A 26,467-nucleotide genomic window follows, 5' to 3' on the forward strand; every position below is an offset into this window, starting at 1 on the left:
GAAACTGGATTTGTGCGGTGCTGTCCAGTCCACTGCGTGCCAGGAAAGATCTTGCTTGTTCTACGCTTTCTATTTTCACTCTCGTTGATTGCCATGTTAAGGTCAAGCCTTCTGGGATCAGCCATCTGAAAACAATGTTCTTTCTGATTAAAATGCTTGTAAGAAAATAATATTGTCTTCTACTCTCTCGGATTCTCCTCGGAACTTGTTTCAGAATCGTGATTTCTTTCCCATCCCGTTTAATGGACTCATTTTTTGTGTATCTCAGTATCGTGTCTTTAACGATTCTTCTTGTAAACTTGATGTGGACTTCTCTAGGTAAATTATGGCGCCTTACATATCCAGTCTGGACTCAGTAGACTTCGTCGATTTCTTTTACCAGGTCTGTTGGGTCTAACTGCAAAATAGCGCCCAAGACTTCTGCCATTTTTGCAGGCAAATCTTCATCTTTTTCTTCTTCAATATTTTGGAACCTCAAGCCATGTTGTGCGGAGTGAAGTTCAAGATTAGTTATTGCTATATCAAAATCTCTGCGGGCTGCATAGTTACGATCTTCATATTCTTCTACTCTCTGTCCCACATCTTGGATTTTCCCTTCTGTCACTTGTATTCTCTTTTTGCTGTCTTGTAATTTTTGTTGAATGACTTTTATGTTTCCATCCATTTCGACAACGTTCCCTTTTACTTCAGTTAATTCGGTTCTAAGTTCCGCAATTTCTTTTTTTATTTCATCTTTCATCTCCTTCATCTCTTGCCTCAGTTCTTGTAAGTAAGTTTTCATTTCTTCCTTGTCAGTGTCACTTTGAGTTTTTGCCTGGGTTTGTAATGCCTTAATGTCTGCTAGTGCTTCTTGGATAATTTGGAAACTAGGGTCCATCGTAGGCTTATCTTTTTCTTTCTCTTTGGCCAACATTGTAGGTATGGTCCTTTGTTGTAGCGGTGATGAAGTTGGGGAGACCCTAGGTATAGAGGTTGGGACGGGAGTAGTTGGTTGTTTTCGCGTTGTTATTGTAGTCACTGATGTCACACTCTGTGCCCTGTGGGAACCTTTCATAATCCAAAATCACTGTTATTATTTTATTTTTAAAACTATTTTAATCTAAATCTTATGTATTCTTAATGGGAAAGTAAAACAAAGGAGAGGAGAAGGGGGGGGGAAAGGAAATTAAGTATATCAATTCAATTCAATTTATGTTATAATTAATTATTTTAGTTTAATTAGAAAGAAAGGGAAAATGAAAAAAAAATGGAAAAGAAAAAGGGAAAAGAAAGGAAGAGTAGAAAGATAAAAAAAATATTTCAATAAGTTCCTAGACTCCTTAAAGGGGGGATCAGGTGGGGGAAAGGAAAAAGCCAATATTCTAGCACATAGCTATTTGATACCAAAAAAGAGAAAAAAAGATATAAATATGATTTTAAAAGGGAAAAAAGGGGAGAAAATTAATTGAAAGAGAAAAAAAAATCCAAAAAATCTAAAGGAAAGGTCCAATAGGTGAGGAAAGGAGCAAAAAAAAAGAAGGAAACTATTAAGTCCAAAAATGCCAAATATAGGTTATGCTTTAATAAAAATCTCAAAAAAGAGGATACTCCAAGCAAGTGTCCACTGTAATATCCAATGTAATGTCCAGTTAAAATAAATGTCTTCTTATTATATGGAAAAAACAAGGAGAGAAGAGACAAGCACGAAAAATATCCTTACACCTCCAAATTTGTGTTGAGAAAGAGAGAATAGTCCCACTTAGTCCATAGGAAAAATATTTCTGGCAATAAATCCAATTAAAGTGAACCTTTCCAAATTCAAGTACTTATAAAATAATCTGAGTCTCTTTATTTTATAAAAAAAGTAGAAAAAGTAAAAGTACAAAAGATATCCTTACACCTCTATTATAGCACAGAAAAATAGTCCCATCAGGTCCAAAAACAACAATAGAAGAGAAATAAAAATGATGTCAACAGTTTTAAAAATAGAAAAATAGAGTAAGTAATCCAAATTTCATTTCAAATAATTATAGCTTCAGTAGGATTCCATTCAAATAACGTAGCTTCAATTTAATTCAGTTCATAGGTTCATGTATTCAGTTCATTGGTATATTTTACTTCATCCACTCAATGTTTAGCAAATCAAAATTTAACTTTATTTAACTTTATTTAAGAGGAAGAAAAAGAAAATTTATATATCAAAAATATAGGAAAAAAGTAAAAAGGGAAAGTGTACACACCACACTATAATCTTAAGTTTAGAAAAAAGTGAAAGTTATACTTAATTGTAACAAAGACAAGTAGTTCCGGCTGGCTTTCTCTTCAGCGAATGGATATCACTTTCAGTTTTCTTCTTTTGTGGATTCGCCTTAAAGTTTAAAAGCTTCTTCTTCCAAAGTCGTCCCGATACCAAAAGAATTCCGTGTGGTGCTAACGATCTCCTTTATCTGCCGATCTGTTTTTGTAGACTTCAATTGTGTTTTTTGAAGCTTCCACTTTCGGCGGCCGCTATGGCTGTGTCCAGGCAGCCGCCTGGGCACAGCTCTCCATTCCTGCAGCTGCGGGGTAATCCCTAATCCCCGAGACCCCAGCGATCGGTCTCGGGGTGTCCAGGAGACCCCCTGTCCTGTGCCGGCCCCTCCGGTGCCGGCACAACGTGAATCCGCGTCCTACAGGAGGGAAAGGAAGGTTGCGGAGCCGGAGCTTGGCTTCCGCACCTCCGACGCGGTCGAACTCCACCCGGAAGCCGACTAGAATAGAATTTTTATTGGCCAAGTGTGATTGGACACACAAGGAATTTGTCTTGGTGCATATGCTCTCAACGTACATAAAATAAAATATACATTTGTCAAGAATCATGTGGTACAACACTTAATGATTGTCATAGGGGTCAAATAAGCAATGAAGAAGCAATATTAATAAAAATCTTAGGATATACGCAACAAGTTACAGTCATACAGTCAACATGGGAGGAAATGGGTGATAGGAATGATGAGAAAAACTAGTAGAATAGAAGTGCAGATTTAGTAGAAAGTCTGACAGTGTTGAGGGAATTATTTGTTTAGTATTTGTTTACAACAATGAAGACTATCAAAAAACAAAACATAGACTCGCCAATACAGCAAAAGACATTAGATACTATGTTAACAAAAGATAAATCAGGTTCTGCAACTAGTCTGCGATCAATACAAGACATGCTAGTACAACTACAAGATACAATGACAAAAGCATTAGAAAACAACAGAGAAGAAGCCAAAAAACATGAAGAATTAAAGACAGAGATGGGAAAAATCAAAGATAAGGATAAGGGAATTGACGAAAGAATAGTGGATATGCAACAAACATTAAAGGAAAATGAAATAAAGATAAAGGTAATAGAAGACAAAATGGGAAAGGTAGAAAAGAAGGTAGAAAAGATGGAAGAAAAAAGTGAGATGACTACTAAAAATATGGAGCAAGCTATCGCACAACTAAAATTAGACCACTCCTTGTACAGTCTACGATTCCAAAATATAATTGAAGAGAAAGATGAGAACCTAGGTGAAAAAATGATTGAAATCCTAGCAAAAATTCTGCATAAGGACCAGCAAGAGATGGCGCTGGAAATAGACGAACTATATCACGTAAATACGAACTACGTAAGAAGGTACCACCTATCATGAGAGGTACATATTAAATTTGCCAGACGAATAACCAGAGACGAAATATATAAATGGTCTCGCAACCAATTGATAGCTTATAGGGGAAAAGAAATAATAATCTTGAAACAAATACCACGTAGGATTCACAAGATTAGAAAACAGTATCAGTTCCTGGCAAGAAAACTAATTCAGAGGAGTGTGATGTTTAGATGGCTTCTCCCGGAAGGGATGATGATAACTTGAAAAGAAAGAAAAGTTAGAATAAATACAGAAGAGGAAGCAAGACAATTCTGTGAAGAAAATGATTTACTTTGTGAAGAACAAGTTAGTAAAGAAAGCAGGGGCAGTAGAGAGAAATTGGAGACAACAAGTCGGGAGGAGGAAGAATCACTTGAAGAAAAAGAAAGACTAAGGGCAGAAGGAAAGAGACAAGGACAACAAGAAGGACAACAGGAGAGAAATTTAAGAGAAACGAGGAATCAGAAAGACTACCAACAATAAATGTTATAAGATATAGTAATAATATCAATTAATGTAAATGGACTTAACAATCCTAATAAAAGAAGACTAATATTTACAAAATTAAAAAAATTAAAAATGGACGTTATTGCTTTGCAAGAATTACATATACATAAACAAAATGTGGACCTACTAGAAGATAAGAAACTAGAGACACTTTATGTTTCTCTAGCCGACCAAAAAAAAAGGAGTAGCAATATATGTGAAAAAAACGATTAGTTCAAATGAAATATATAAAGATCAGGAGGGAAGAATTTTAATAATAAAATTAGAAAAGGATCAAAAGCCCCTAACATTAATAGTGATTTATGCACCCAACAAAAATCAAATTGAATTCTATAAAAAACTACATGAAAAAATTATCGAATTAGATTTGGAGAATATAATTTTGCTAGGAGATTTCAATGCGGTATCAGATAAAAAATTAGACTACAAAGGGAATATTAAAAAAAAGAAAAATCTCCCTAAAACCTTTTGGGAAATAGTTAAAGAATTGAACTTGAAAGACTCTTGGAGAGAAAAACATGATAAAGATAAACAATACACATACTATTCGAATCCACATCAGAGTTGGTCTTATATAGACATGGTATGGGCAACACCACAGATAAATAATGAAATTATAAAAATAGAAATAGAATTAAATATACTTGGGTGGACCATAACCTGATATCATTAATTTGGAGAAAGGAAAAAAACAAATAAAATGGATCATGGACAGAAAAATAATAAAGGAAAAGCAATATATTCAGATGTTAGAAAAAGAACTACAAATATTTTTTGAAATAAATAAAACTGAAGACATTACACCATAAACACTTTGGGACATGACAAAGGCTTATATTTGGGGTTTAACAATATCATATATGACAAGGAAACACACAAAGAAAAATTAAACAGGAAAAATTGGAACGAACTAAAACAAATAGAAACAGAATTACAACTAAATCCAAAAAGTAAAAAAACTAAGGAGAAAAAAGATCAAATTAGACATGCAATTAACCTTTTACATCAGGAAGAAATGGAAGATAAAATTAGAGCAGCCAAGCAAGTATATTTCGAACAAGCTAATAAACCAGTAGTTGGCTAGCTCACAAATTAAGAAAACAAAAAGAAAGAAAAATTATAGACAGATTGGAAGATGAACAAGGTATTATAAAATATGATAAAGAAGAAAAGAAAAGAATAGCAGTACAATTTTATAAGAAATTATACGTGTATGAAGAAGTAAAAAAGGAAGAAATAGAAAAGTATATTGAATCATCAAATATGAAAATATTAACAGAAGAGCAACAATAAGAATTAAACAGACCATTCACCTTAGTTGAATTACAGGCAGCGATAAAATAACAGAAAAATAATAAAGCAACTGGTATAGATGGTATACCAGCTGAATTATACAAACAAGAAATAAAAATATTAGAAAATAATATGTTGGAAATTTACAATCAAATAGCCCAAGAAGCAAAGATACCCCAAACATGGTCAGAAGCATTAATATCATTCATACCTAAAACAGAAACAGAAAAAGAAAAAATTCATAATTATAGACCCATGTCTTTATTGAACACGGACTATAAAATATTTATTACAATTTATGCAACAAGTATTTAAAAAAATTGAATCAGTTAATACACCGAGACCAAAATGGCTTTAGAGACAATTTGATGATAATAATAAACACACTAGAATATTATGAAGAGGACCCTGAGAAACAGATGGCGTTGGTTTTCCTCGATGCTCAGAAGGCTTTTGATAATGTCAATTGGAAATTTATGATAACACAATTAGAAATGATGAAATTTGGCCAAAACTTTATAAAATTAATAAATACAATATATTCTAAACAAAATGCTAGAATTATAATCAACGGAGAACAGACAGAAAAATTTGTAATTGAGAAAGGAGTTAGGCAGGGATGTCCTATCTCTCCACTTCTGTTTATACTAACAATGGAAACAGCACTAGTAAAAATAAGAAAAAATGAAGAAAAAAAAGGTTTAAGAATAAGGAAAGAAACCTACAAAGTCCAAGCTTTTGCAGACAATTTGGTATTTATAATTGAGGAACCATTGATAACTGCTTCCAAATTGATTAAACAAATTGAAGATTTTGGCGAAGTAGCAGGACTAAAAATAAACAAAAAACAAAAATTATAACTAAAAATTGTACAAAAAACAAATAAAACATTTGGAACAAATTACTAATATGCAAGTACCGTATTTTTCGCTCCATAAGACACAGTTTTTTTCCTCCCAAAGTAGGATGAAAAATCAGCCTCGTCTTATGGAGCAAAGATGCAGGCAGGGAGGGGGGGGGGAGGCTGCGAATTCGGAAGCGCCATCCCGCCGGCTGGCTGGCTAGCTGCTGCCTGGCCCACCGTTCCCCGTAAGCTGCGCCCGTGAGCAGGCGTGCACCCCCAAATACACCCGAGCGCCCTTTTCCACGGGCGCGCGCTCCCCATCCCCCTGCCAGCCCGCGGGGAGGTGGGCGGGGGCGGGGAGGTGTGGCAGTAGGAGTAAAGGGAGCCGCGGCCGCCCCTGCCTCCCCACGGTGCCTCCGGCCAAATGCGCCCCTGGCTTCTCCACGCTGCCCTATTGCCCGCCCGATCCGCCTCCTCTCCTCCTCTGCCACCTCCTGCATTGGGGCGCGATCTGCCTTCTCTTCTCCGCTGCCTCCTCCTGCCTTGGGGCGCAATCTGCCCCCTCTCCAACGTCGCTGCCTTCTGCCTTGGGGCGCGATCCGCCCCCTCTCCTCCGCCGCCGCCTTCTGCCTTGGGGCGCGATCCGCCCCCTCTCCTCCCCCGCCGCCCCCTGCCTTGGGCGAGCAATCCGGGAGTCCGGGACAGGGTGGCTTTACGCCATGAAGAGAAAACGGCCGACTTTTCCCTGCTGCCGGAGCCGTTTCCTCTTCATGGCGCAAAGCCACACAGTCCCGGACTCCGGGATTGCTCACCCAAGGCAGGAAGCGGCGGAGGAGGAGAGGGGGCGGATCGCGCCCCAAGGCAGAAGGCGGCGGCGGAGGAGGAGAGGGGGCGAATTGCGCCCCAAGGCAGAAGGCAGCCATCTGCCCAGACAGAAAGGAAACAAGAGAGAGAAAGTGAGAAGAAGAGAGAGAAAGAGGGGGAGAGAGAGAGAAAGAGAGAGGGGGAGAGAGAGAAAGAGAGGGTGAGGGAGAAAGAGAGTGGGAGAGGGGGGAGAGATAGCAAGAGAGGGAGAGAGAGAAAGAGAGAGGGAGAGGGGGGAGAGAGAGAGGGAGAGGGGGGAGAGATAGCAAGAGAGAGAGAGAAAGAGAGAGGGAAAGGGGGAGAGAGGGGGGAGAGAAAGAGAGAGGGAGGGAGAGAGAGAGAGGAGATAAAGAAAGAGGAGAGAGAGAAAGGAAGAGAAAGAAAGAAAGAGGGATAGAAAGAGAGAGAGAGTGAGAGATGCTCAGTGAGCCTTTCTTTGAAGTTGCCTTTCTTTCTTTCTTTCTTTCTTTCTTTCCTTCTTTCTTTTTCTCTCTTGCTCTCTTGCTCTTTCATTCTTTTTTCTTTCTCTTGCTTTCTTTCTCTCCTTCCTTCCCTCATTCCATTTCTTTCATTCCCCCTCTCTATTTTTATTTCTCTTTCATTTTCTTTCTTTCTCTCTTTCTTTCTTTCTTTCTTTCTTGCTCTTTTTCTTTCTCTCTTTTACCTTCCCTTCCTCTATTTCTTCTTTTCTTTCTCCTTCCTACCTTCTTCCCTCCCTCCCTTCAGTCCTTCCTCTCTTACTCTCCCCTTTCATAAGTTTCCTTGCTTCCTTCCTCTGTTCCTGTCCCTTCCCCCTTTCTTTCTTTCTTTCCTTCCTTCCTTCCTTTCCTCCCTCCATTTCTTGCTTTCCTTTTCCTTCCTCCCTTCTTCCCTCCCTCACTCCCTTCTTTCACTCCTTCCTCTCTTCCTCTCCCCTTTTTGGCTCAAAATATTTTTTTTCTATTTTCCTCCTCTAAAATCTAGGTGCGTCTTATCAGCAGGTGCGTCTTATAGAGCGAAAAATACGGTAGTTTAAAAAGTTAAATATTTGGGAATTTGGCTTGCAGCCAAAATGACGACATTAAAAGAAGATAATTACATAAGTTTAATGAATCAAATTAAAGTGGACATTAAAAATTTGAAAAATCTACAACTTTCATTAGTAGGAAGAATTAATTAAATCAAAATGAGTGTCCTACCCAAGCTCCTCTTCCTATTTCAAAGAACCCCTATAAATCCAGGCAATTTTTTTTTTTAAAGAACTCTACAGAATAGTATTAAATTATATATGGCTAGGTAAAAAATTGAGAATTAAATTAAAGGCACTACAAGATGTGAAAGAAAGAGGAGGCTTGGGACTACCAAATTTTAAATTATATTATTATGCATCATCATTAACGTGGATTAAAGAATAGATTACGTTAGAGAATAAACATATACTGACTATAGAAGGTCATGACTTATTATTAGGCTGGTGTGCCTATCTCTGGTATGAGACAGATAAAACACATAAATATTTTAAAAAGCATTTATTAAGAAATTCTCTTATCCAAACATGGAAAATAATAAAAAAAACAATATACCAAGATACCAGAGTGGGTTTCGCCAATAGAATCAACATATCATCCAAGTTTAATCAGGCCCCTAAATACAATTAGATATAAAGAACTACTGGATCAACAAACAAAGGAAGAATTGTAACAAAATGGCAAATTAATAGACTGGTGGACATATTTACAATTAAAAGATGCATACCAAAAAGATAAAAGGGAACATGGTTTTCAAGTGGGGAGACGTGATTTGGACAGGACACTCCTAAAGGATGATGAAAAATTAATTGGCAAAATATATAAATATTTGATTTGATATGAAACAGAAGTGGAAATTGTTAAAGAAAACATGATAAGTTGGGGAATAAATTTTGGTTACATAATTGAATTAGAAAAATGGGAAAAATTATGGATTAATAATTGGCAAATGACAAAATCGACTGCATTCAAGGAGAACCAACTAAAGAAGGGCAGTAGAGAAGAAGCTGGTAACTACAGGCCAGTTAGCTTGACATCAGTTATAGTTAAAATGATGGAGACTCTACTGAAAAAGAGGATAAATCAGCACCTAAAAAACAATAACTTATTGGACCCAAATCAGCATGGCTTTACTGAAGGCAAATCATGTCAGACTAATCTCATTGATTTCTTTGACTATGTCACAAAGGTGTTGGATCAAGGTGGTGCCGTGGATATTGCCTTTCTGGACTTCAGCAAAGCCTTTAATACGGTTCCACATAAAGAGCTGATAGATAAATTAGTGAAGATTGGACTTAATCCCTGGATAGTTCAGTGGATTTCAAGCTGGCTGAAGCGTAGACATCAGAGAGTTATTGTTAATGGCGAGTATTCTGAGCAGAGACAGGTTACCAGCGGTGTGCCATAAGGGTCTGTTCTGGGTCCTATTCTTTTTAATATGTTTGTGAGTGACATAGGGGAAGGTTTGGTAGGGAAGATTTGCCTATTTGCCGATGACTCTAAAGTGTGCAATAGGGTTGATATTCCTGGAGGGGTCTGTAATATGGTAAATGATTTAGCTTTACTAGAATGGAAACTGCAGTTTAATGTTTCCAAATGTAAAATAATGCACTTGGGGAAAAGGAATCCTCAATCTGAGTATTGCATTGGGAGTTCTGTGTTAGCAAAAACTTCAGAAGAGAAGGATTTAGGGGTAGTGATTTCTGACAGTCTCAAAATGGGTGAGCAGTGTGGTTGGGCGGTAGGAAAAGAAAGTAGGATGCTTGGCTGCATAGCTAGAGGTATAACAAGCAGGAAGAGGGAGATCAATCTGTATAGTCTGGAGGACAGAAGGAAAAGGGGGAACATGATCGAAACATTTAAATATGTTAAAGGGTTAAATAAGGTTCAGGAGGGAAGTGTTTTTAATAGGAAAATGAACACAAGAACAAGGGGACACAATCTGAAGTTAGTTGGGGGAAAGATCAAAAGCAACAGGAGAAAATATTATTTTACTGAAAGAGTAGTAGATCCTTGGAACAAACTTCCAGCAGACGTGGTTGGTAAATCCACAGTAACTGAATTTAAACATGCCTGGGATAAACATATATGCATTGTAAGATAAAATACAGGAAATAGTATAAGGGCAGACTAGATGGACCATGAGGTCTTTTTCTGCCGCCAGTCTTCTATGTTTCTATGTTTTACAGGTGGCATTTATCACCGGAAAGACTTTCAAAAATGTTTCCAAAAGTCTCACCATTATGTTGGAAGTGTAAAAAAGAAAAAGGCACATTCTATCATCAATGGTGGACCTGTGTGCAGACAAAAAAAACTATTGGAATAAGATAACAGATTGGCTAAAAGAAATAACAAAGGAAGAATTTGAAAAAAAACCTAGAATTATATTTATTATATTTATATTTATTTAAAAAATGAAAAAAGATGTAAGATGTAAGCCATTCACATACTAACAGCTGCTAGGATAGCATATGCCCAACAATGGAAAACAGATAAAACACCGGAAGAAAGTACAATAATCCAAAAAATGCTAGACTGTTCAGAGATGGATAGGATGTCTAAAAAAGTAGAGGGAAAAGAAGACTCAGATTATTATAAGATATGGGGGAAATTTTACGATTGGCTAAAGAAAAGAACAATGGAGAAATAATTAAAATTCAAGCAAAGCAATACATCAAATAAAAGAATATTTAGTGACAAGGGAAAATTCTCTGACCGAACATTCAAAAAAGAAGTGGGGAAACCTTTGTTTCCCAAATGCTGTATTTATATGTTTTGTTTTTTATTTACTGTTATGTTATACTTATTGTATTGGGTATTTTTGTTTATTTGTTGTTTGGTTTATTATCTATGAAAAAAAGTTGGTGTTTCAATTTCTTCTTTCATCAAGATTTTTTTAAAAAAATATACTTTATTTATAAAAATAATGAAAAAGGAAAAAAAAGAAAAAAGGGAAAAAGGAAAACAGGGGAAGGACAGAGGGGAAAAAAAGGAGGGGGTACAAAGTCAAGCAGTTAAGATAGGGCGTACAGTTATACATTGTAAGCTATAGATTGTAATACATATACTTCTTGGAAGAGATACTATATTTCTTAAACGTTGTAAATAAACGTTAAATCAACTTCTTAATAGGGATGTTTCATCAAGATTTTTATCATGACTTAAATACAGGCTACTATTTAATTCCTTTTTCCATCTTTTCTCCCATTTGATTTGCTTGGTGGTTTTTTTAATCATCCTGTTGGGAGAAGAAATTGAAGAAAATAATTTGTACAACTCACAGCTCCAATGGCCTTGTCCACTTCACTAGGTGTCACCAGATCAAACTCTTCCCAGACAGATGGACAACTACAGGACCCAGTCACCTCAACCGACTCGTTGTCAGTCGACTCTGTTATCCAATTGGAGTCGAGGTCCGCCCAGATCCGAAAAACATGTTAAAATCTTCGGCACTATTCTGTAAGGGCTCCCCAATTCCCCCCTGGTTAAGAAGGGAGTGGGTCAGCCTAAACAGAGTGGCCGGGCAGGATTCCACTGATGCAATCAAGGCAGCATGATACACGCATCTTGCCGCTTTGAGCGCCACTTTGTAAGTCTTAATATGAGCTCTTACAAGTGTTCGATCAGATTTGGACTTACTCTTCCTCCATCACTTCTCTAGACGTCTCGTTTGGCATTTCAACTCCCAGAGCTCCTCATTGAACCATGGAGCTCTACGGGGTCTAGTGCCACAGAGAGGTCGCAATGGCTCAATCCGGTCAAGAGCCTCCGCTGCAGCCTTGTTCCAGGCCTCAGCAAGAGACTCTGCCGAACTGTGGATGAGTGCATCTGGAATAACCCCAAGTGCCCTCTGAAAGCCCTCTGGGTCCATCAGGTGTCTGGGGCGGAACCACCTAGTCGGTTCTGCCTCCCTGCGTGGAAGGATTGGAGCCAGGAAGTCAAGCCGCAATAGAAAATAGTCTGACCATGACAAAAGCAACACTTTTAAGCCCCTTAGTCTCAGACCATTACTCAATTGTTCAGAGAGGAATACCATGTCGGGTGCGTGCACCCCCTCATGAGTACTACTTGAGTCAGGTCCATGGCTGTCATGGTGGCCATGAACTCCTGCGCTAGCCCAGAGGTTTCACTGAGTGACGGTAGGTTAAAGTCCCCCAAGACAATAAGTCTGGGGAATCTTACCGCCAGCCCGGCTACCTCCTCGAGCACCACAGGCAGGGCTGTTGACACGCAGCTGGGAGGTAGGTACATGAGCAACAAGCCCACCTGAACTTCTAAGTCCAATCTCTGGAGCAACGAGTCTGCGCAGGCAAAGGCTCTCCCTGGCTATAATAGCCACTCCCCCCCCCCTTCCCTGGGGTCGAGGCGGATGCCATATCTGAAACCCAGCTGGGCAGATTTCAGAGAGAGGAACTCCTCCCTCTGGGCTCAGCCAGGCTTCAGTCACAGATGCCAGGTCAGTCTCCTCATCCAGGATCAAATCCCGGATGAGAAGAGCTTTATTTACCACCGACCTGGCATTGAGTAGCAGCAGCCTGATTCCAGGGCCAGAATTACACTTGTCACCAGTACCCTCGGTTGAGCTCATGGAGCCGGAAGAAGGGATTGCTATTAAGTAGTGATCTCTCCTTCCCCTGGAATGGCTAACTCCGTGGTTCCCACCATATCTGCCTCTCCCCAGCAAGACCAGAATATTCTGACTATAATGTTATGGGTTCAATGCACAATGTGTAAACCAAGACAATTCTGGTTATTCAGAATTATTCAGTCAGCATGATTAAACAAAGCATGGTTTTGTATAATGTGAGTTTAGTTTATTTTTTTCTATTTCACTAGGAGAAGGGATCTAGGATGACTTCCATTGGTGTAAGAGTCTTCCTGGATGCCCTTACTGAATCTGAATAGGTACAGAAGTTTAAGATAAACTAGCTCAAGTGTTTTCCAAATGAATCAGTTTGCACAAGACAATATGAGTGATTAATATTTAAAAATATAAGCAATGAGCCTGAGTGCGCAAAGTCAGACTGAAAATGTCTTTAAAGACATTAAATGTCTTTAATTTTTTAATTTAATTTAATTACTTTAATTTAATTAAATGTCTTTAATTTAATTTTTCTTAAAATGCATGCAGGAGGAGAAATGTGTTATTGTTTGAAGATTAAGATATTCCCCCATCCCTAACCATGAAAGAAGAATGTTTTTTACTGACTATATTCCTATAAGTACAAAATGCCACAAGAAGCAGAAAAAATTTCACCAGTTTGCTTTTCCATCTGCAGTTCTAACACTGTATTTTATGGATAGTTCCATAATTCCTCTAGGTAGATTGGCAAAGAGAAAACTGCCAGACGATGGCAAAAGGCATGCAAGTTTCCTTTCCCCCAGTCCATCTGCAAGAACCCTTTATTATTGCAGGATGAAGACTTTATTTCTAAGAAATAACATCAGAATCCTAATGAATGGTAATAGACACTCAATAGAGCACACCATTCTTTAGAACCAGAAGGAGGAGCCAGTAGAACATTGATTCATTATGTATGTTCTACGGTATATACTTACTCATAATAGGTTACCAAGGGCACAAGGCAAAGGAAACATGCCAGAGGATCCTGGGCAAAGCAAGTCAGCAGCAACTAGGAAGTGCTGTTGACCATGGCCAGTGGATACCAGCTGTGGGCACCCTGGTCCCCATTGGATGAATCTCTGCAATGGCTGCGGGGTGCTGTGCCCAGATCCAGCAGCACTAAACATCCTTTCCGGGGAGGGCAAAGTCCAGCCACTGCCACTGATTTGGAAGTGCAACTTTGCTTCCAGGGACTGAGTCTGGTGTTGGAGTCTAGTCCTAAGACTGGGATGAAGCAACCATTAGCCTCCCAATTGGTAGAAGAACCTAGGGCATGCAATAGAACTGTGCACAAGCCACAGGCAGTGAGGCTTATAGGGCTTGACTCAGTCTTTGGGCATCTTGTGACTGCACAGCCTCCCCACTGGACTGGCTCATTGAGGGTTTCAGAGCGGTCAGCCTTCTGTCAAGTGATAAGTCCTCAGCAACGCAGACCCCATGGCCTCCATGAACCACAAGTGCACATGGCTATGGCCATGTGTCGACAAATGCTGCGTGCCATTCTCTTACTTTATGCTGCCTACAAAAAATGTGCCTTTGCTTTACAACATTCCCGCTAAAACCTCCCTAAGCAAAATCAGGACAAGCTGGGATCCTTGATTGCAAGAGAAGTTATCTCAGGCCCATATCTGATTTCCTTCTACTTCAGATAGATCAACTCATTGGATTCTACCTTCAACTTATTTCCTGGAGTTGTCAACTTTTCTTCAATACTTATGTTTCTTAGAAATCAATCTTTCCTGGATTATTATTTTTATTCCTCAAACCAGTTTCACTGAAAAAAATGAAGCATTTAATTTAACAATATCAATCTGCAATAATCCAAAGAACATCCACATTCAGATTGTTTGTAGACTGAAGAAACCTTATTGTCTTCTTTTTGTGAAGAAAGGATTACAAAAGGACATTTACAAATATTGTGAAGAGCCTTCCTTACAGTATCTGGCTTACAAATGAAAGAAATGTATATATGTTTGTATGTATATACATTTCTCTCTCTCTCTCTCTCTCTCTCTCTCTCTCTCTCTCTCTCTCTCTGTCTCTCTCTCTCTCTCTCTCACTTACAAACACACACACACACACACACATATACATACCCAGAGCTTTAAATGGTCCAGACAAATGCTGAAATTCAAATGAAACAAGTTTCATCCATTCTCCTTGAGAGATGGCCTTCAGAGTATGAGATTTATCTGCCACTCAGTGAAAAAAAAAAGATTTTCCACAGGCTGCCTACTGCCCCTATATCATTTCAATCTGTACAATAAAATATCTGGTAGTTGCATTTCTAAAATGTTTCATCATATTTTAAATATTGTAAAAGACATAGAATTTGTCAAGAAATTGATTTTTCTAAATTGTAAGATAGTATTGTTATATGAACAAAATGGAAAATAAAAGTGAACTATGCCAATCATTCCTTAAACCAGGAATGAATCAAGGGTAAAAAGAAAATTTCAAAATAATGAATATAGGGAACATAATGGAGGCAGTCTAAAAGAAAGTCTAAATGAAATATTAATTATAACTTGTGATAATTTCCTATTCAAATACAGATATTTGATATTAAAAAATCCCTCCTGTTTTACAATTCCTGTGTTACAATTGTTAAAAGCAGAAACAATATCAAATAATCTGGGCCGGGCAACATGGCCACTGCTGGTGAGGAGTGAGGTTGGGGTGATCGCGCTAGCGAGCATGGTCACCCGGCATGCCCAATGTTTGGCGCAGGGCATGATGGGTCCCAAGGGTGAGGTGGCAAGCCACAGTAGAAAAAGGCAGGCTCACTGCTTTCCACCCTCTTTCCATTTGGCTCATCAGCATTGTTGCAGGCCAATGAGCCTAGCAGCATGGAGAAGCACCACCCCGGGCACCACTGTGATCTTTGGGGAAGAGTGGAAGACGACGAGCCAGTAGGGAGGAAAGTGCATGGAGCAATCCCACCACACCAGGTACTAGCGTGATCTTTAGAAGAAGACCTGAAGACACACGGGGATCATTATTCACCGCCCCTGGGGATTGGCATGATCTCCAGGGGCAGAGATAGGTTTGGGGTGTGTGGTGGGAGCATTCTTTTCCTTGCGACATTCAGCAGCCGCATGCCAGCCAGGGGGGTTTCAGTTTGTCGCACTACCCCTCAGTTTGGTGCGGGTGGAAAAGGGAGGATTATGGTGAGCCCTTCAGGCTAATTTAATAAAAATCAATTTTAAAGGACCGCCTGTCAACCTCACTTTGGCTAAAGAGGGCAAAGCCAACTTCTGAGTAACTGGGTGTGGTCCCTATTTTCCACGGCCTCTCACGCTGCTTGAAATAAACAGCATAATTGTTATTTCTTTTTCCTCCCATTTCAGGTTAAGACGGGAGCTGAGACTGAAAATCTATAAGGGAAAGCAAGTTTTGGACAGGGGAGGAGGAAGAAGTAAGTTTTGCAGGCTTTATCAGCTGTGTGCCAGAAGGGGGAGGGGCCTAGGGCCCTCTTTCCAGGGTGGGTCATTTCTGTGGAGCCCTGCACATCCCTCCCCCACATTCCACTCCAAAAGTGAATGGTTAGTTATAGGAACTACTGTTTTCAAGAAATTGTACTTTTTATAATTTTATATATCATTTCATTTCATCAAAGCACATTAAAGTTATCATCTGCTTTTACAGGAAGTATAGTGCATACTGGACTCTTCTAGGCATATAGCACTATCTGTTCAGTATGCATTTATTGCAATGAGCTTCATTACCTCATCAGGTATAAATAGGGATATTGCCATTTTAAACAATTATGATAATATGGATTATTTTACCCAAAATCTGCTGTTTCGCATTGCACCACGGCTTTGTGTTCATAGCTCAGCAAGCCTGACACAACCGAATGGTAGCACCTATGTTAGTTTAGAATTCATCAAGTTATAACATATTAACTACATTGTGTTGTCATTGGCACATAGTTATGGCTAACATATAGAATATATGATATAGTATTTTCTTTCAAGTCCTTGCTATAAATATACATTGTGTTATGTCTTTAAAGAAATAAACGGTTAAATCGCTGATTGGTTAAAACGCGGCTTGGCTTAAAAGAACCACCAAAAATAAACTGCTGTCTGTAAAATGTTCCCGCATAAAGGAAATGTATAAATAGGGCAACGTATTAGCTGTTGCCTTTGTTGGGAGTTGGTTGTTGTAGAGAGCGTTTCCCATGACTATGATAAATAAAGAAAACCTGTTGAATTGAATACTCTCTGAGTACAGACTTAACAGTGGTGATGAGGAGGTCGAACTCCCGCTGAAGCAACCATGAGCTCCGTCATGGCTCAAGCACCGGCGTTCTACAACCCGGACACAGAACTGTGGACATCCTACACGGCAAAATTCTGCATTTTCCTACAAGCAAGTAATCTCCACGACACCATGACGATAGAAAGCGAGCGATCTTTCTAAATTACTGCGGCCCAACAATTTACAGCCTAGCCTCTATACTGGTCAACCCAGACACCATAGAAACCGCCCCCTGGGTCACTCTTCAAGCCAAACTCGCCTCCCATTTCCAACCTACCACACCGATCCGGGTCTACCACCACCAGTTCGCACTCATGAGACAAGCCGAAGGCGAATCCACGAATGATTTTGCCACCCGTCTACGAACCATCCTGGCTAAATGTAAATTCAAAGACCCAGAAGAACAACTGGTCGACCGAGTAATTTTCGGTATGAGAAATATCACGCTCCCCAAAAAATACTTAGTAGACAAAGATGCTACACTTCAAGACGTCCTTAAAGCGGCAAAAACTTCTGAAATTTCCGAGATTTCAGTAGCTGAAATCAACCGATCTACTCCCATTGTCAATCACATACCGGACAACAAGGACTGGCCTGCATGCTCTGACGACAACAGACAACATGTCCCACACCCAGATAAGGATTCCTGCTTCCAGATTCGCCGAACATCCGATCGAGATGCCAGAGACCCTCAATGCCCCAACAGATGTGCCGGCTGCAATGGAAACCACCCCCGTTTCCATTGCCACTTCAACGACGCCTACTGTCGTTGATGCCAAAGACGAGGTCATATCGCAGAGGCATGCCATGCCGTTTTGCCCATGGAACCACCAATACCGAGTCAGCGACCTTTTGCCGCCTCGAGGAGCCAAAGACCTCCTTTCTCCCATGCCTACACCAGACCGACCAATGGAACGCGCCCTTCCAATCAAAGAGGTAATTGCCCCTCGTCTATTAACTCAAACTCTGCCCTGCCTGAAGACAAAATTTTTGTCTCACTCCTTATAAATGGGCTACCATGCGAAATGGAACTGGACACAGGCTCCAAACATTCCATAATGCCTTGGCATAAACTGAGACTTTATATGCCCTCTGTACATAAATCTATGTTAGAACCATGGAATGCAGGCTTAACTGATTTTCAAGGTCAGAGCATTCCTGTTTTGGGTTGCCTAAATGTCCCCATTGTACTTAAAAGTTTTAAGGGGTCTCTCCTCTTGTTATAGTAGATGGCCCAAAGCACACTTTGCTTGGCCTACAATGGTTAAAACCCCTGGGTATTGCTATATCGGGATTGCATAATGTGTGTAACAATGTGTGTTACTCTGATGCTTTAATATGTGAATTTCCTGAGGTTTTCTCAAATGATCTAGGGCGGTACAAGGGAAATCCAATTTCATTCAACCTTGACCCAAGAATTGCCCCCATCTGGTTAAAACCTCGGCGTGTGCCCATTCCATTATTGCCCAAGGTTGATGAACAAATTGACAAGCTGCTAGCACAAGGAATTTTGATCCTCACAGATCACGCACGCTGGGAAACCCCCATTGTGACCCCTCTTATGTCTGATGGTTCTGTTAGGATTTGTGCTGATTATAAGGCTACTATCAATAGGGCATTGCAGCATAATGCATACCCCATTCCTGTTGTCCAACAACTCCTGCACACGCTGGGAAGTGGCTCCATTTTTGCAAAATTAGATCTCACACAAGCGTACCAGCAGCTCCCCGTTGACCTGGCCACCGCTGAAGCTAAAACGATCGTAACACATAGGAGAGCCTTTAAATGCTCAAGACTCCAATTCGGGGTATCTACAGCCCCCGGGATTTTTCAAGGTCTCATGGAATGCATCCTGCATCAAATTCCTGGGGTCGTTCCCTACTTTGATGACGTGCTCATCTCAGCTAAATCAAAAAAGGAACTATGGGAAAGAATCAGAGCCATCTTAACTAAATTTAAAGAGACAGGTCTCCGCTTGAAAGCAAACAAATGTTCTTGGGCCGTTCCCAGTGTAGAGTTCCTGGGATTCAAAATTGACAAATCTGGCATTCACCCCACGGATGAGAAAGTGGCAGCTATTAAAAGAGCTTCCGCCCCCACTAACAAGACCGAACTACAAGCGTTTTTAGGATTACTGAACTTCTATTCCATTTTCCTTAAACAGAAAGCAACGGTGGCAGAACCTCTACATAACCTCCTAAAAAAGGGCACTACCTGGACGTGGGGACCCAGAGAACACTCAGACAGTGTCCTCGTACAGTACAATGTCACCATGCCGGTGACACTGACGTGCGATGCTTCCCCCTTTGGTATAGGCGCCGTACTCAGCCACTCTTTCCCAGACAGATCCGAGGCGCCTATTGCCTTTTATTCAAAAACCTTATCTGCAGCCGAACGCAACTATTCCCAACTTGACAAAGAGGCCCTGGCCACGCTAGCAGGAGTAAAGCGTTTCCACAATTATCTGTGTGGCAGCTCTTTCACATTAATTACCGACCACAAACCTCTCTTAGGCATCCTAGCTGGGGATAAACAAACCCCCGTCTTCCTTTCCCCTTGAATGACCCGTTGGGCCATTTTTTTGGCCGGTTACACTTATTCTCTAAAGCACAGGGGGGGGGAGACATAGGACATGCGGACACATTGAGTAGATGACCTCAAAAAGAACTAGTAAGTGACCCTGCACTGGCATCAAACACCCTTTTGATTGAAATAAATGACCAACAACTGTTAATGGCTTCAGATATTGCAGAACACACCAAATCCGACCCCATACTAAAAAATGTTAAGCAATGGATTTTAAAGGAGTGGCCAACAGAAAAAATACCAGATCAATTCCAAAACAGGCAAATAGAATTAAACGTTTTAAAAGACTGTCTCCTGTGGGGAAATCGGGTAGTAATTCCCCAAAATCTCCAAAAAAGAGCGTTAAAGTTACTTCACCAGGGCCACCCTGGCATAGTTAAAATGAAAACACTAGCCAGAAGCCATCTATGGTGGCCCGGGTTGGACAAGGACATAGAATCATGGGTTGCAGCATGCTCGCCTTGCCAAATATCAAGACCAGATCCTCCAAGATCCAGACCTGCTGAATGGCCCGCTCCAAGGGGTCCATGGTCAAGAATACACATTGACTTCGCCGGACCAATACAAAGACAGTCATTCCTAATAGTGGTCGATGCATACTCCAAATGGTTAGAGGTCGCCCTAATGACTTCAACAACAATAAATTGACGAATTTTAAATAATACAACACATCACCCCATCAGCCACAACACAAAAAAGCCCAGCAGAAATCCTCATGGGAAGAAACATACGATCCAAATTAGATCGAATACACCCAGACTACCAAGCCAAAACAGATGAAAGAATTAAACGACCAGCAAGGAGTTTTAACATCGACGACCTAATATTTGCAAGAGATGATGACACAGAATCAAAATGCAGAGAAGGGAAAATAAAAGAAAAACTGTGTTCAAAAACTTATTTAGTCCTATTAAACGATGGGCGAATATGGCACCGTCACATAGACCAATTACGCAAACGCATAAAAACTAACAGTATAACTTTACCTATTTTAGAGAATCAAAAAGAATACTCACCCAAACCTGTTCAAGAATCCAGCGACGGCTACCTGTTACCCCTGGAGGCCAGCGAGGATCCGGCTGAATCAACGCAAACAGGCCAGCAGATAGCAGACCAGAGCGGAGCAGAACAAACGCCAGCCTTCCAGGGAGATAGCTCTCAGGAAAATGAACCGCGCAGGTCACAACGAACATCTAAGCCACCAATCCAGTTACAAGACTACATCACCTGGATAAATACCTAATACCCTATCATCAAACTAAAAGGGGAGGGATGTTATGTCTTTAAAGAAATAAACTGTTAAATTAAGCTGATTGGTTAAAATGCGGCTTGGCTTAAAAGAACCGCCAAAAATAAACTGCTGTCTATAAAATGTTCCCGCCTAAAGGAAATGTATAAATAGGGCAACGGATTAGCCATTGCCCTTGTTGGGAGTTGGTTGTTGTAGAGAGCGTTTCCCATGACTATGATAAATAAAGAAAACCTGTTGAATTGAATAGTCTCTGAGCACAGACTTAACACATTGGGCTACTTTTTTTCACATAACCTAGTTACCCAATACATAATTCACAGGCCCATATTATTTTCCAGTCTGGGAAGTTATAGGAATTACAGTCATCATTAAATGTAGATGATGTACGTTTGCTATTTCTCTATGTCATCTCCATTTCATCAGGCATGCTAAGCATGCCCCGTTAGTAATATTGAAACGTGCACACAGTGATGCGTCGGGTTTCTCAACATGGAGTATGTGCATTGTTCAGACAGAGACCGACATACATGGTGAAATTAAAAAGGTGTAGGACCTTAAGAATGACCTGAACATGATAGCCAAAATGGGTATAGAAACATAGAAACATAGAAGACTGACGGCAGAAAAAGACCCCATGGTCCATCTAGTCTGCCCTTTTACTATTTCCTGTATTTTATCTTACAATGGATATATGTTTATCCCAGGCATGTTTAAATTCGGTTACTGTGGATTTACCAACCACGTCTGCTGGAAGTTTGTTCCAAGGATCTACTACTCTTTCAGTAAAATAATACTTTCTCATGTTGCCTTTGATCTTTCCCCCAACTAACTTCAGATTGTGTCCCCTTGTTCTTGTGTTCACTTTCCTGTTAAAAACACTTCCCTCCTGAACCCTATTTAACCCTTTAACATATTTAAATGTTTCGATCATGTCCCCCCTTTTCCTTCTGTCTTCCAGACTATACAGATTGAGTTCATTAAGTCTTTCCTGATACGTTTTATACTTCAGACCTTCCACCATTCTTGTAGCCCGTCTTTGGACCCGTTCAATTTTGTCAATATCTTTTTGTAGGTGAGGTCTCCAGAACTGAACACAGTACTCCAAATGTGGTCTCACCAGCGCTCTATATAAGGGGATCACAATCTCCCTCTTCCTGCTTGTTATACCTCTAGCTATGCAGCCAAGCATCCTACTTGCCTTTCCTACTGCCCGACCACACTGCTCACCCATTTTGAGACTGTCAGAAATCACTACCCCTAAATCCTTCTCTTCTGAAGTTTTTGCTAACACAGAACTGCCGATGCAATACTCAGATTTAGGATTCCTTTTCCCCAAGTGCATTATTTTACATTTGGAAACATTAAACTGCAGTTTCCATTGCTTTGACCATTTATCTAGTAACGCTAAATCATTTACCATATTACAGACCCCTCCAGGAATATCAACCCTATTGCACACTTTAGAGTCATCGGCAAATAGGCAAACCTTCCCTACCAAACCTTCCCCTATGTCACTCACAAACATATTAAAAAGATTAGGACCCAGAACAGACCCTTGTGGCACACCGCTTGTAACCTGTCTCTGCTCAGAATACTCGCCATTAACAATAACTCTCTGATGTCTATGCTTCAGCCAGCTTGAAATCCACTGAACTATCCAGGGATTAAGTCCAATCTTCACTAATTTATCTATCAGCTCTTTATGTGGAACCGTATCAAAGGCTTTGCTGAAGTCCAGATAGGCAATATCCACGGCACCACCTTGATCCAACACCTTTGTGACATAGTCAAAGAACTCAATGAGATTAGTCTGACACGATTTGCCTTCAGTAAAGCCATGCTGATTTGGGTCTGGGCCATGATTTGAAGGTGGGGGATCATGTAGGATTGAATTGTTTGAAGCCAATATGTATGGGCCAACATGTGGGTGGTGGCCTATACTGACAGGGAATGTAGATCAGTGGAAGAGCATTCAGGCAACGGCGTTTTTAGAACATGCCGGCCAGATTCACCCAGATATAAAAGGGTCTGTGTGCGAATTGACTGCAGTAAACATTCAGGCAAAGGCATTTAAAGGGCATGCCAGCCAGATTTTCTCAGATATAATTGAGTCTGTATTTGGAGCTGAAGGCAGTAAACAAGGGAAAGGGTTTTGAATTAACCAGACAGGACAGCAGGCAGCGGGCTGTTCATAAGGATGCATGGCATACCTCAGTGGCAAAGCCCCAGGTCCTGTCTCAGGTACCTGCTACCTGTCAAGGATAAGTTAACTGAGGATGAGTCATTCAGGGGGAGACGCTATGGCAATGGGGAATGGAATTCTCAATATGACCTTTATGGGGATGGTACCCTGAAGTCTATGACTTACTACCCTGAAAACACCACATTCCGTTTACCCAGGGAGGATAATCATGAAAGGCCTGGTCTTGGGCTTTCTTCCTCCCCCCCACTCTTTTTTTCTTCCCGAGAAGGGCAAAGAGGTTTCCCCTGGCCCCTTCCTATTTCCTCTCCATGGCTGACTCTTTTGCATGGCTTCTCAATGTCAGTCCATACCAGTGTATCTATTGCTGGGAGGGGTATCATCCCCCCTTCTCTCCTCCCCGTGGGAGACCTGCTGTCCCTTCTGGCATTTAAAGGCCTCGGGGGGGATGGAGTTCAAGTAGTCATAGCCATTGATTGGTCAAGATGCCAGGGAGGCATCCTGGTGGCAAAAGAACAGATCATGGCCCCTAAGGGAGTGGTTGGCAATTACGGGCGAAACAGGGAGGGACGATGCCCAACCATGCAGGGATGGATTGTGCAACTTAGAGCCTAGCCTACATTCAGATGAAGGGTAAAGGGAATAGTGCAGGACTTGGGTTAAGTCACCAAAGGGTGTTAGAGCGATAAAGATGGGTCATGTGATCGCACAGGCCTGAGGCCTCAGTTCCCAACAAAGACTGGTGAGTGATTGGTCTCTAAGTAACTATACTGATCTGTTTTGTTTTTTTATCACAGTTACCCTGGGCAAGTCTGAGCCCAGACCCCATCATTTAAGATGGAATGTGGGGGCTGGACCGTAATGGCCGAACTGGAAATTTCAAGCCAGGCTGCTGATCCAGGTGACTTGGGTGTGGTTAAGATCAAGGAAGATTCGAGGCCATGTTCAAGGCCAAGGTCAAGGGCATCATTTTTTTGCTCAGCAAGGAGCTTTGCCCATAGTTTTGAATTAACCAGGAATGTTTTGAACATGAGTTCCACCCCATTTGATTATCTCTACAGGTCCAGATTTAAATTAATAAAGTGACCCATAAATCCCAGCTCTGTGGTCCATGTGTTTATTCCGGCGTCCGTTGCAAATGCATAAAACCCATCCTATAACCAATCCATATAAACTATCTATCTTGAACATACTCTGGTATAAGATTGAGAAGGGAATTTTATTAGCTGTGATAAGGAATACATTAATAGCATAATTAAGAAAATAATTTAAAAGAATCAATAAGACTCATTAGTTGTGCCTTAGCCATATATTCACATACTGTATATGGATTCAGACCATGGATATGAACATTTATTATATCATACAAAAGGGGTGATTCAAGTGTCTCAAAAAATATCAAAATTTGAATCAATAAATGATTATGTAAATCAAGTATGATACTTTGACAGGTGTATGATTTTTCCAAAAATCAACTTGGATTATGTTTAGGTTTAACAGATTAACAGAGTTGGCACAGACCTTAAAGACCTTTAGTTCAACTCCCCACCTCAACAGGAGAATCTACACCATTTCAGACAAATGGCAGTCTAGTCTCTTCTTTTGGAGTGGGTGGGTAATTTTTTTTCTCTCTACACATACATCCCTTCAGTGCAATATACCATGTGTTTTCCATACAGTAAAAGGCAATATAGTATTAGTAAATAATATATGATCTAAAACCCCCCTCCTTAATTCATCAACTTAAATTCAGTATCAATCACTTCTTTTTCACTGCCCAGTTTCTAATTTTGTCATCCAAATAAAACCAATCATTTTCTAATTATATTTCACTGTTATTATTCCTTCTGTATTTAATACAAACAATGTCTCTAACACCTCAAATGCTAAGCCGTAGTGCTTTTCTTCTCTTTATATATTTTTCTAAAAAAAAGCTAAAAACCCTTATATGACCTTTATTATTAAAGACTAAAAATAAAAGTAAAAACAAATTTGAAACTCCCAACTCCCCCTTTGTATAACAGTATATATTTATACTATATTATAAAATATATTTATAATATATTTACTAATTCCAGATTTTAAATTTAACTCCAAGCCTAATTAATATTCAACCAAGTAATAATCATTAATTCATATCATCAGTTCATCAGACCTTCCCCTTCTTCTTTTTAATAATACATTTTCCATAGTTTCTATGTTTACACCACTCTCAAGTAACACTCAATCCATTAACAATTCAAATTTCGCTCTACATATAATAATAAATGCACAATAACAAAAAAGAAAAGACAACATCAATGTCTTGTAATCATTATTAATGCTTATCAATATACCATTTTATGTCTCATTAGTAAATTTCATTTATTATGTATTTATTTATTTATTTATTTATTTATTAGATTTCTATGCCATCTTTCTCAATGCGTACAACATTAAATACAACAATATGTAAGAAATCTAAATAACTATAAAAGATTATAGACATTTACCATTTTTTTTAAAAAAAACCTCATGTACAATCATACACATTCATCCAATTCAATCATATATAGTGTCGGCCAGAGACAGTCCCATGCCCACTGGCAGAGATAGATTTTCAAAGCCTTGATTGAAAATTGATTTTATACAAATCAAATTATAAATTAACTAAATTTAATACTAAAAATGAATTAAAAACTATTTCTAAAGATGAAATTTAGCTATCAGAAGAACAATCACAAAACTAATTACCCCTTTTAAAACTGCTGAGCCCCTTATATAAAATCAACCATTTTCTGGTCAAAATTAAACACTTTCTTTCTTGTCTTTTTGTACCACCTTTTTATTCCCTTTCTCTTTTTCTTTCATCTTCCCCTCTTTAAGTAATCCATTTTTACAAATCTCAACCCTCAACCATTTCTCTTTGTCTTTTTAATTTCCATTTTGCTTTTAATTTCTTTTTTTAGCCTGCCAAATCCTGTGCCTCTGCTCACAAATTTGTCCCTTTTTGCCTTTGCTACTATTAATTATCAATAAACTCATATTGTGAGATGTGACCCTTAGCCCATTCATTAACCAAACCATTTTAATGTTACTTTATTATTATGTGCTTACTTCCTAAAAAAGCTCTCTTCTGCCATAGCTGAACCACTAAGTATAATTTTTGAAAAATCCTTCAGAACCAGCACACTTCCTAAGTTATGGTCAAAAGCAGTGGTCATCCCCATCTTCAAAAAAGGAGACCCCTCTCTTGTAGATAACTACAGACCAATTTCACTATGCTGCGTCCCATGCAAAGTCATGGAATCAATTATAAACCAATCAATTACTCTCCATCTAGAAACTAATAATTTGCTCTGTAACAAACAATTTGGTTTCAGAAAAAAACTATCCTGAAACCTGCA

At 39.7% G+C, this 26,467-nt stretch overlaps 1 protein-coding gene across 1 annotated transcript; it reads left to right on the top strand.

Annotated features, from left to right (window-relative positions):
- Positions 1-13,805: 13,805 nt before the first annotated feature.
- On the top strand, positions 13,806-14,336 carry FANCD2OS (FANCD2 opposite strand). Its single transcript, XM_070727309.1, has one exon. It carries the CDS (start codon positions 13,806-13,808, stop codon positions 14,334-14,336), a length of 531 nt encoding a protein of 176 aa, XP_070583410.1.
- The last annotated feature ends 12,131 nt before the right edge of the window (positions 14,337-26,467 follow it).

The sequence above is a fragment of the Erythrolamprus reginae genome, chromosome Z (genome assembly GCF_031021105.1).
Source record: "Erythrolamprus reginae isolate rEryReg1 chromosome Z, rEryReg1.hap1, whole genome shotgun sequence".
Lineage (NCBI taxonomy): Eukaryota > Metazoa > Chordata > Lepidosauria > Squamata > Dipsadidae > Erythrolamprus > Erythrolamprus reginae.